This window comes from Rhea pennata, chromosome 6, assembly GCF_028389875.1.
Source record: "Rhea pennata isolate bPtePen1 chromosome 6, bPtePen1.pri, whole genome shotgun sequence".
Lineage (NCBI taxonomy): Eukaryota > Metazoa > Chordata > Aves > Rheiformes > Rheidae > Rhea > Rhea pennata.
Window position 1 is genome coordinate 36,684,979 of NC_084668.1, and position 12,647 is coordinate 36,697,625.

General features: G+C 39.3%; 1 protein-coding gene across 7 annotated transcripts in view; it reads right to left on the minus strand.

Moving 5' to 3' along the window:
• Positions 1-8,996, minus strand: part of NBEAL1 (neurobeachin like 1) — a 92,169-nt gene extending 83,173 nt beyond the window's left edge. For 4 of the 7 annotated variants that reach the window (XM_062578621.1, XM_062578615.1, XM_062578620.1 and 1 more), the window contains exons 1-2: positions 8,774-8,845; positions 8,325-8,653 (exon numbers count right to left, since the gene is read on the minus strand). In XM_062578621.1, coding sequence (XP_062434605.1) covers positions 8,325-8,375 — 51 coding nt within the window. In that variant the 5' untranslated portion in view covers positions 8,376-8,653; positions 8,774-8,845. Of the gene's footprint in view, positions 1-8,324; positions 8,705-8,773; positions 8,846-8,954 lie in introns of those variants that run through there. The other 3 variants (XM_062578616.1, XM_062578618.1, XM_062578617.1) reach the window with 3 other exon arrangements.
• Between the last annotated feature and the right edge of the window lie 3,651 nt (positions 8,997-12,647).

The window sequence follows — 12,647 nt, forward strand, 5'->3', positions numbered from 1 at the left end:
CTGCCATTTTTCACTTGAAAGTATGATGCTTGCCTATAATGATTACTAATATTAGAAAAATAGTCTTGTCATCTATTTGAAGGCATCAAACCCAAATTGCTTTATTTTCATTTTGTTTTTATAGACTTACATGGCATTGTTGCTCAAGTCCGATAACCAGCGTGAGCGCTATCCTTTCAACTTTTGCCTTGGCTTCCTTACTACTTTTTAAATGTTTTATGGTATGCTTCCACATGGTCTCAGGCAAATTCTAGCAAAAAAGAGCACTCTTTTCCTATTCCTACATAGCCACAGTTAGCAATGTTACTCAATGGTTATCAGATTATTCAATGTGACTTACTACTCTTCCTTACTGTATTTAGATGTAATCCTTAATCATGAACAGACTTACTCAAATTATTTTAACTGCTTTAAATGCTGGAAAAGGCATCAGCATGCACAAAGTTAATGTTTAGATTTGCAGATGCATGCAGGAGCCTCATCTCACAGTGAGATGAGAAAGTTCAAAGTGTTTTATGATGAGAAAAATCAGGTTTAGTCATCCTTTCTTGGTACTTTCTACTGCATTTCCCATCCTCCTCTACCCACTGCATTTTACCAGAAGATAAATTGGAAAAGTTACCTGAACAAATGATGTCCAAAAAATTTTTCTTTTAAAAAAAGATGCTTTTCTCTACTGCTGATAGATGTGCATGTTTTTAACATTTTTCTTCTTACATGTATTTCTTTCCTCAAGACAAGTTCAATAACTAAAGCAGCTCTTCTGATCTACAACAGCTGTTTAACCTTTAGAAAGGTTAAACCTGTCTAAATATTTTAACAGTGTCTACTGACAGCATTTGGATTCAAGCATTAAGCTACAATGCCAGTCAATGGGCAGCTAGTAAGCCTTCTTCTCAATTCCATTTCTGTATTAGAACACAAATATATTGGACATTTGAGTTGATTCTGCAATGCTTTTATCTGGACACGTGCTATACCCGAACAAGATGACCAAGCTAAGTATCATAATTCGGGTACCGCAAGTAGCCATCTGCTACATTGCTCTTACAGTACGTCAACATGGAGAATCAGAAGCATGCATTTCAAGTTTTGTGATAAATCATTCCAGTTAAGAGACATTCTCTCATGAGATCTCACAACATAAGATTCATTTCATTCAAAACTTGATCTTCAGTATATTCCACTTTTGTTGGTATGTTTAGAACTGGACATTTCTCATTAAATCTATAAAGCAGTAAATTCCCAAAATCGTGAACATATAGGAACTTCATGCTGCACAGCAGGACAACTCTGAATATTATAGTATCAGTATGGGCAAACTCAGACCCATTTTCATGTAAAAATAATGACTATGTATGTATTACTAAATATAAAGTAACAAAAAAAACAAAAATATTTTCTCTGTTGCTTGCAAAATGTTACAATTTTCTTGCATCTTTTTTCTGTTTGCATCCACCTGCCATCTCAACCTAACCAGGAGTTCTGCAGTGAGGAGAATCTGCCACTCGTCTCGTATGTATGAGACATTTATATGAAAAGTTCTATATTTGTAAATATCGTAACTATATTAGTTCTCAGACTATGAGAAATCTCTTTAAATAGCAGACAGTAAAACTAGAATTGAAGGCCAACTGCTCTTGTTTGTCTATATCCATTCTTAGTTCAGTATCTCAAATAAAAACATAACAAGGATAGTTTCACCTACACATTGCTCCAAGCAATTTGTGACTTCTGCAAGTAACACTCTCTGAACAGCGGATTTTAATTTATTTAAAATACTCTTCAAAAAGGCACTTTACATAATATTTTAAATAAGTCTTCATTCACTAATTTCAGCAGAGGCATGAATTCACATGAGAGTGACTTACAAAAAAAACACTTTAACTGAGTACTTAGTTTGCTCCAGCAGTCATCTAGCTGTGAGCAGAATACTTCCTTATCTTATACAAAGGCAGTAATTCTATATATTGGTGTGATATGAATCACCGACAAATCAGCAATTGCATAATAAGGAGGACAAGTGCAAGCTGAAGTCAGGATGAAGTCGTGTTTAGGATGCAAAGGTCAGTATTTCACAGCGTTTAAAATTTCATGTCTAAGATTATATTCTTGTTGAATTGCACACTTCTCTCCACAACTAAACATAATTTTGAAAAACACTTGTCTGAGAAACAACGCTTAGATAAACGAATGCTGTTTAATGCAGTTTATACTGTTTTATGCAGCCCTACAATAAACTTATCTAAAAGCCACTCTGACCAAACTTTTGCTGTTTACAAATACTCCCCAATTTTATACTGGGAATATATGTTAAAAACCTCCTAGAAGCAAGATTTCACATTATTTAATGTAAACTGATGAGCTCTCCTTTATAATTTCATAATTCTCTTCTGAAAGGTGTACATTTGCTCTCACTTGCTAAACATCTTATGAAATCCCTCAATCTTTTGATGCAGCTTACATATTTGATGAAGCTATAAAACACTGTACAGGAGGCAACACCTCATGACAGTAGTGAAGGAGCAGCCTGACAACACAGTGGGACCACCTTTCTCAGGGACAATCAGTTACTAGGTCAGCTTAGCAAGACTTAGCAATACTGAGAAAAATGATACGATTGTTCCTGCTCCAAGATTATTTTTTGAGTATCAAGATAACCCTCCTTCTATGTTACTTTTGGCCCCAAAAGCCATGCTAACGGAATCTGCCTCAAGGAACAGCCTCTTAAAAGAATCCAAAGCCATACAAGATTATTCTTAGAATTCAAGGCCAAATTTATCTTTTTGTATAATAGGTTAGGATGAAGGCACAGAAAACCTGAAAGTTCTTCTGTTTCACAAACTCTGCCCATTTACAGCACAGGGCACACATTAACTTAGACAAACTGTTTACTCTAGAAATGCAAACAAGCTCACTCATGTCAATTAAATGCCTTTATTTCACATGTGGAAGCTTCAACTTATAAGTATTTGCAATGTATTGGTCTTCTGACCTTAGAGGCTGTCATGTAAAAATAAAAGTTAGCTCAACTAGCATACTGTCACAGTTTGCAGCACTTCACTCTTCACAGTGGTCTTTACCTCCTAATGTAGAAACTATGGTTCCTCCAAAGACTACTTATTTTCTCACTGAAGTCTTCTTCTGATTTTTATAAAGCAGCCTACAGGATCCAGAACTTCACTGGGGATTCTTCCCAGATGAGGCAAAAATAACTCAAAGGACTTAAACACTTTAGGACAATTTTAGGATAATGCATCACTCCCTGCTGAAGTCATATTCCACATTTTTCTGTTAGCTTTTGATCTAGGACTAGGAATTGTTCTCCTATAAAACTTGTAGTAAGTCTCTTTCCATGCTGTAACATCAGTTTAAAAAGAAAAAACATATAGATATCCCTCACCATGTCAGAGAGCAAACTACAATGCATTTATTTCAGTACAGCCAGCTTTTGTGAAAATCACACAGAAACACAGTGCAAAGAGCTTTTTTTTTTTAAAAAAAAAAAAAGAAAACAGCTTTCACACAAGTCTGCTCTTCTATAACACAGCAAGTGATCTGTCTCAGTTCTCTCAGTGTTAGCAAAGACCAGAACTTTATGATTAGCTTTACAATTACCAATACACAGAATCCTTATTATACTAATACTACTACAACTGAACATCTCTGAAGCAGGAAGTGCAGGCTAGAAGCTGGCTGAGAAATATACCAACAGCTTGGCCTTTGAGCTATTAGATGACCTACAAGCTAAGGAGGTACTCAAAGGAAAACATGACTTTACTAAAGAGTGAAAAACAACAACAACACAAAAAAACAAGAACCAGCTACTTGGTGAAAGTCTGCCTGGTAGAATTAAAACTCTTAAATAAATAAGAGAAAAGCTTCTTGACGGGGTTCAGTGAGTACAGCACACCCACTGACTGAACAGTTAGTTCTGGTAATACGTGATCTGGCATGTTCTTTATTAGCCACCTAACAAAGCTAATTAAAAATGGATGGGCCACCTTAAAATTAAGAGTCCTTTAGAGGGCTTTTACCGTATCTAAAAGCCTTGGCATGAGACTTGGCCCAGCAGGGAAATATGCTCTACATACTACAAGCCTAACCTTGAAACAATTTTAAATTGCAATTTGGGTTTTACAAAGCAAGCTATCCTGGCCCCTTGGTTATGAGCAGCAGTGTCTGCTCCAATCCACTTTTGCAGATGCTACTTGGAAATAACAGCTTTATTAGAGGTTTCTTTTGGACTAATAGCCCTGTTTTAGTAACAATTTGCAGTATGCTCTTATGAAACTTAACCATTTGACTTTTACCTTTTTTGCCTTTTTTCCCCTTTTTCCTTCAAGAGAAAAAAAATATTTTTCAAACGATTTTCACAGTACTGCTCATACTCCACATGAAATGCTCCTAAGAGCTGAGAACATGATATTTATGCTTTACTTTGCCTTGACAAGGCATTCAGGTTCTCTTGCTGGCATTTCTATGCATTCAGAAGTACACCATAAAGTAAGGAGAACAAATTTGTGCCATATATTGGGAAGAGGGTCCGGGGTGGAGGGTTCGCACAGGGGAAGAGCCTTTTTTTTTTTTTTTTTTTTTAAAAAAAAAAGACAAAGAGCTCTTTTTCTATAAACTTACATTAGTAAAGCATTTTCAGAGATCTTCTGCGTATTCACTTATTTAGGATTTCCTATTCCTTTTTAGGTTATTCACAGCTTTGAAGTGATGACCCACATGCTTAGTACTTGGTACTACCATTGTCTGCATGATCTCTGGAGAAACTTTTTCCTAGTGACTGCTATAAGGACAAACTTGTGTTATCTGTACTATATATATTTCATTTATCTTAGCAAGCATGTACTCCTGCATCTAGATGAAAAGACAGCAGTCTATATCCATATCAATATCCAAGTGAATAACAACACTGTTTAATAGAAGAGAATTCAACATAAATAAAATCCCCATTTTAAACTGAAAACCACCAAAAACAATCATGTCAGCAAGTTGCATGGTGAACAATGCTTTCTTTACAGAAAGTTTGACATCACCATTTAAAAACAAAACCAAAAAATCCTAAAAAACAAAGAACCACTCAAGTAAGGAGCAGCTCAGATTTTTAACAATGCAATGCTGTGATATATCCTCCACTGACTCAAATCTGAACTTCACTAAATTTAATGAATTTTTAAACTGTCTACACGCAGCACCAAAGTATCATAAATCCATGTGGCCACTACACTCACTGGTCATCTTCAGCAGCCAACTAATCTGTGGCTTTTTAGCTACTGGCCTATGAGATAGCTTTTGGCAGAACAGAGGCAGAAAACAAAGCAGAACACCCCAAACCCATCATTCCTAGATTAGAAGCTGCCAGATGTAAAGACAACTGAAAAAAAAAAAGATCCCTCATACACAAAATCATCCACACACTGCTTCTGCAAAGATCCTGCCTACAGGCTGCTGTCCGCATAAATCTCTAATTGCTAGTTCGCACAAGAGACAATGAAAATACAGAAATGCTTTCCTAACACTACTTCGCACTTGAGTCATTGTTGCAGCTGACACTTGACACTGCACAGGGATGTCAAGTGATCACAAGAGACAAGTCATGACCCAGGATAGATGATAAGGTAGCAACACAGCATCTTTCATAGTTTTAAAACTGTGAAAAGCCTTGCTGAGATGGCTCATAGCGCTCTATTTGACACACTACCATTAAGAACTTGTTCAAAATAAATAAAGAAATAGCCACACACAGAAAACGCAAGCCAAACAAGACTAGTTATTAGTAGCAATCTGAGGTATCACACACACTGAGTTCAGTTTCTTTAACAAACTGAGCTGCAAAAGCTAGAATTGTGTATTTGGGAGTTGTAGAGAAACAAACTCCATCTTGCTCATCTGCAACTCCGCAGCAGTTTTTGTAGGCTGGAGACCTTGCACATCTTCCTTTCCCAGAAGGATGTCAGCCACAGTAAAATCATGACAGTGCAACAGAGAGGCTATGATAGTACTCTTCACTGGGTATTCTTAACGGACTTCTCCATGAACTACCATATAAGCAGTATCATGTTGCTAGTGATTATACATTGTTACATTTCCCCCATTGGCTAGACTGGCTCTGAGGAAAGCAAAGTACAGCACAAAGATGTTTTCAACGGAGGAAAGAATAATCTATTTACAACATTTCACATGCCAAGACTTAATTTCAGTTGCTCTTAACTCCAAACTTTATCTGAGATGAAATACTGTATGCTGGATGTCTGCCTGAAGCAAAAAGAGAAGTCATTTTAGCTTTGTTTTTAGAACTGGTCAAGTGAAGAGGATAAGATGTTTTGTGTTCAGAATTTTTTGAAAACGTGAAAATACTTTTTTGAATCACTCTAATGGCCTTCAAATTTCAGAGAAAGGCCTTTTTATTAATCAAAACATTTTTCTACTTAAAAAGAAGTCCTTTTAACATATGAATCTATCTATATGTGCCTCAATTAAATGGCTGGGGCAAGAGGAAAAAAAATATATATATACACACACACACACACATACATATATATATATATATATATATATATATATCTCAATGAGGCTTCATGAAGGCTTAATATACCAAGAGGTTTTTTTTGTTTTGCTTTGTTTGTTTGTTTGGAACGAAAGGGTCTGAATCTCATACTCCATCATCTGAGATCTGACCAGACTGCACACGTACCACGTCTATAAAAGAGCTAATCATCCTCTCTCCAGGTGATGTAACGCATATGTTAGAACTAGCTTTCCTTTATTTATGCAACCTTCCTGCTAGTATACAAAGGAGGACTGTGAAGGATCAGTGAAGAGGGAAAAAGGAATAAGCCAGACCAAAAAAAAAAAAAAAAAAAAAAAACCCCAAAAATTTAAGAACCTCACAAAGCAAGGGAGGAAAAGGACAAAGTCTGGCTGGGCACAGAAATGCAGAGCTTGGCTGATCTCCTGATCTCTGCATCCCTGCATCGCCCAAGGCTGAGGAAAGCCTGAAATCTTTGAGTCTGTTCCAAGACTCTTTGTTCTTCTCACATCGATGAACTCACTGGCAAAATATCCATCTCCTCTAGTGCTAGCCTATTTCCTACTGCCATTGGCATTACTACATTAGTTTAAATGGCAAAGGTCTATGTAAATAGGTTTCAACCCAACAGACTGCCCATGTGCGAATCACTATAAAGTCATACCATGGCATTCTGTCTGCACTAGTTCTTTTTATTTTTTTAACTATATAGAGAACATTAGAGTTGCAAACTTGCGCAAAATTAAGAAAAGCCACAATTAAGACTGCCTCACACAACCTTTATCCACCACTTTAACAGCTTGCGTTAAGATAGTGCTATACTTAAAATCTCATATTTTATGCTGTTGAGATGGGAGTCCTACTCTAGATGTGAATCAAGAGCATAAAGAATAGCAAGAGAATGTTTGTACTACCTTTAATGACTTACCAGTTTGAAAAGTTAAAGGAACCATGATATGTATATTGCATGGGACTGCAAAGAGAAAAAAGCAAAAACAAACCAGAGAAGAGGGCCACCGCAAGCCACCCTTACCACTGCCACAGAGTTCTTATATGGCAGCAGGTCCATTCTTTTTCACAATCTTTACTGTTATTTTTTTTCCCTACATTCTTCAGTATACAAATATCTGTGTAGGTAACCCAGAAAACCAATTTGTACGTACAGACTCAGCACTCCTGGCAGCAACTAGAATCTGTACTTTAAACAGATGAATCGCTTTATGCTGTAAAATAGAGAGAAAATAATGCTTTAACAACACTCTTATCAGGTGAAATTCATTACTATTAATGGAGTACTTTGATGCTACTGTGATAACACCAGTAAAGGAAGAAAGGCTAGGGAGTAATTTAATAAATCCACTCTTTGGAAAGGCTTTAGGTAACATGGTTTAAGTGAAACTAGAGCTGCATAAAAAAACATGAGGATAAAGCTATATATCAGGTAGCAATGAATTAAACGAATACAATTCATCTTAATGCGCAGGCCCTAAGAAGAGAAAAATAAGATGCGTTCAGATAATTAAAAGGTATTGCTGAAGCAAGTGTTCAGTCTGAGCCACGACAGCACTCTGTAATTCATACACAAAAAAGCCGAACCTAAATAACAAATGAACAGACAAGGTCATAAATAATCTAAGAAGGGCAGTTACACCCTCAGCAAAGCCACCCAAGTTCACCTAACTTCTAAGCAAAAATTTGTATTAAAAGATGTTACAGAGGCATTTTACACAGCTCACAAAATAAAGAGGAAAATGGCACACAAATAGCCTAAAAATATACCTACCTTATTGCAATAAAGCATCCAGAGCTCATAGAGCCTCTCTCGGGATGCCATCCCTTCCCTTCCCCTGCTCGTCGATGCCAGCTGCTGCTGCTGTTCAAGATCCTACCATGCTCAGCCCCCAGCTGCTCTTTCTGCAGTTTCCGCTTTCTTACTGCAGTTGTACCATAACCCCAGGAGCGAAGGATGAAAACTGCGGGGTTTCAGCCTCTCCTTTTTGGGTAAACAACGTAGCACGACACCAGCAACCGAGGACAACTGTCAAGCATGTCCCTTCCTCGTCAGCGGCCCTTCAGCGATAATCTCCGGGAGAGAAAACATACCCTTCAGGTCTTTGGTTGGGGAAGAAGGAAAAAATAATAATTAAAAAAGAAAAAGCAAACCACAAATCCGTATCTAACGCCCACAGGCGACCTCACGAACTACGTGGAGGCAGGTCCCGCCGCTTTTACCTCTGACACGGCCCCTCGGCGCAGCCGCGCCCGCCTCCCAGCCTTCGCACAGCCGCCGCCGCCGCCTGCTCCCCTCACAGCGCCGCCTGCTCCCCTCACCTCCCGCCCCAGGCTTCCCCCAGCCCCAGCCCCCGCCCCAGCGCCCCCCCCGCCGGCGCCGCCGCCTCTTCCCGCAGCCTACCCGGGCCGCGGCGAGGGGCGGCAGTCGGCGCCGAGCGCCGGCCCGGGGCGGTGGAAGGAGGCCGGGCCTCGCCACACGGCCCGCCCCGCCCGCATTCCAGCGCACGCCCCGGGCCGCCGCCGCCGCCATCTTGGCTGCGGGCAGCACCTCCCCGCAGGCGGGGCCGTTGCGGCCGTTAGCCCCGCCCCTGCGGCCGTTGCGCTCGCGCCGTCAGCGGGCAGCGGCCGGTTCTTGTCAGCAGCGCGGCGGACCTCTGCCCCTTCTTGTTTCCTGACGCGAGATGCTCAGAGTTAAGGCTGTAATTCCAGCTTTTCTAGAGCTAAATGAGGACTTCTCCCCACCCCTAAAGAGTTTACGTTACACAAGAAGTCTTTTTACCCTTAAAAGGATCGATGTTCCCAATACTTCTGTGAACCAGAACCTCATGAGAAGCCTCATGCTGTTTTACAAGTGATTAAGGCTGTCAAGCCCGTACATGCTTTGTGTTCTCCAAAGAGGCTTCTCTACATAGCCTGAGGTATGTATAAATATGTAAAATCCCCCAGCTCATCAACTGTGTTTTAAGTAGCCCATGTTTTGATGTGCAGAGCTTGCATGGGACCAAGAGAGCATACCTAAATTAAGATCTTTAAAAGAGGTGTGGAAAAGGCATTCCTCAACTCCTTTTCTTTTTCTTTTTCTTTTTCTTTTTCTTTTTCTTTTCTTTTCTTTTCTTTTCTTTTCTTTTCTTTTCTTTTCTTTTCTTTTCTTTTTTTCCTGAAGCGTATCTGCAGTACTCTGAACCTCTAGAGACAGGATAGTCCAGCAAAATATTTTTCTCGTGCTGGGTCTGTTATACAGTCCTTTTAGCAGCACCTTGCAGAGGGCCCCACTGGATGGCAAGGGGCCCGATCTTCCTCCCCATCTGCTGCTCCCGTGGAAAGTGGGGCTGGAAACTATTGTTTCAGGCTTCAAAGTAGGGTGAGGAAGGCATAAAGGAGCAGCTTCTCCCTGTTCCTGGTACATTGTGGCCCTGCAGCCTGCGGCTACAGCTCTGTTGCTTCTGCCACAGGCTCTTTTCCTCACCTGGGCAAGTCTCACACAAGTTTTTCTTGAAGAAGCAGGACTCGCCATTTATTGCATAGCTAGTTCCTTCGCAGAGGATTTCCATACCGCTGCAAAAGTTCACATGAAGTTAGATATCTTCTGACAAGGAACTGGCTGTGCAATATCATTAAATTGTCTGCTGTATAAAAAATATGCTAGGGATGGATATGTATAACCAAGATTCCAGAGACAAGTTGAGATTGGTTCCTTCAACATAGCTTTGATTTTTTTTTCTTGTCTTTAGAAGATGATTGAGGTTTCTCTGGAGAAATTTAAGGTCTAGTCTGTGCTGAGTGCTGTATCATGTGAATCAGCAATACAGGAGTAAAACAAGTATTTTATCCTGAAGTATCTAAAATTAGTTCCTAGCATGGATGGAGAGACACTGACAGAAAGGAGTCTGTAAGATTATTTTTAGTTGCATGATACATGTGTTCTGGTACTTGCTACAGTACTCTTCCCCCCTTGAGGCTGCTGCATAATTTTTTCCAATCAAGAAAAAGACAGAAGCTCAGAGTCCCACTGTGTCGCCAGGACAGATTCTGCCCAGACACCCCTCTGTTAACAGCCGCCAGGAATGGAGGTTGCACATCCTCCTTAGGGAACTTTTCTCACTGCTCAAGATACTGCTAGGAGCTCTTTCCTAACATCTAGCCTACACCTCCTTTGAAACAAATTCAAACTATTGCCATTTGTCTCTTCCATAGTAATATGGGAAAAGGAAGTTCCCTGCAGCACACTTCTATGATTTAAAAGCTGTTATCGTATCTCCTTACAGCTTTTTCTAGATTAAGTAACTGCTTTTTTTTTTCCCCCACACTTTTTAAGCTTTCCTTTTAACTTGCTCTCTTTGAAGAAGTCAGGCCCAAGCAATACCATGTAGGAAACCCAATCTTTCTTTGGGATCCTGCTTTCTTTCCTTGTGTCACTCACATTTGAAAATAACAGCATCTGCTTCCCTGTACAGAAGTGCTACAGCAAGCTTTGATAGAATAAGAATCCTGTGGGAGACTCCTCCCTTGTTCAAAGTCAAAGAATGGAAAAAGATGTAAAAAGAAAAGCTACTGGCTATCCAAAGGTGCTTTAAAATGTGAGTATGCAGGGATTGGTCAAACTGTGAAAGCTAATTTTTAGAATTGTTATCACCTGAATGTCTGCCTTCATAATTATTTACTAATTGCTTCACAGACTTTAAATAGGCAGGTAGAGCATTGTCATTTTATTAGCACTTTGTTGTTTTCTCTTGGTAAGTGCTTGTTCATATTAGGGGTTTTTCTCATGTGCTTTCTTTATCATACTTGTAATTTTGTTTGTTTATTTTTTAATCTTTTTAATAACTGCTTACTTGTATCTCAGTCATCTTACAACAGACTGAGCTTATTAGTCAGTGGTAGAATGAATGGAGAGAAGGATGGGGGTTGTGAGAGAAAAAAAACTTAATGGTTAGGGGAAAAACTTAGCAATGGAAGGGGTTATGTTTGATTTCAGCTTTGAACCAAGAGATCTCTGAAGTGGCAGAAACAAACAAACAAAAATGCTGTTTTCATAGTAAATTCTGCTTAAGCCAAGCCTATTTTCTCTCTAGAAGCAGATAGGAAAGACAAAAGTCTGTAACTAATTTTCAGATATTCTGAAACCTACTAGAGTTTCTGCTAAGATCATGCTCTAGACCAGTAAAATTTCCACTGAGACAGAACTGATTCATGATAACATGAATCTATCTGAGGTCTTTTTTTTTTTTTTTTTTTTTTTTTTTTTTTTTTTTTTTTTTTTTTTTTTAGGAAAACACAAAAAATGAAGACCTGAGGCCTTCTGGTTTGTGTATGAATTACAGAGTGCTGTCGTGGCTCAGACTGAACACTTGCTTCAGCAATACCTTTTAATTATCTGAACGCATCTTATAGACCATAGGCTTAGAAATGAACTTGTCTCCCAACTCTGTGATTTTCCTTTACTAGTTATCTGTTGTACAGAGGCAAGGAGTAATCCTTATATTATAAGCAAGTGCCTTCAAGGCAGCTGGGACTAAAACTCTCCCTGGGAAAATTACTTTTGCTGTATGTAAGGAGAAGGCATCCTATGGATGCAACTTACTGGGCATTCAGGCCTAATTAACTTCTGATTGTATGTGAAGTGACTACTGGAGCAGGCTGACCCTTGTAAGAAGCTAAGGCCTATGAGACAGTAGTTTTCCAAGGATGACACAAGATTGCCTTTCTCTGCTGTGATTCTACAATAAAATGAGGGTGTGATTATTGTACTAGGTAAGCTAGCAGATTTAATTGGTATTCAATCATTCTTTTGTCACCATGTTCATGTTGTACCCCAGTAATTCAGAGTTGGTTAGGCATCCACGAGATGTGGAACTGGGAAGGAATTTGTCTGCCCTTTGATAGATAAGTTGATATCTAAGGATTTTAATTACTTTTTTCCCAAATGTTGGAGACTGGCTACAGCTAAAGCCAGGATGTAGTCTGGCTAATAGCATTAAGTTCCTCTGGTCCCTGGCTTCTGTTTTCACATACTCAGGGTTAAACCATTCACCAGACTTTAGGTTGGAAAGGGATTTTTCCCCAGGGTAGCCTGGACCATGCTAAATGTTTCTGT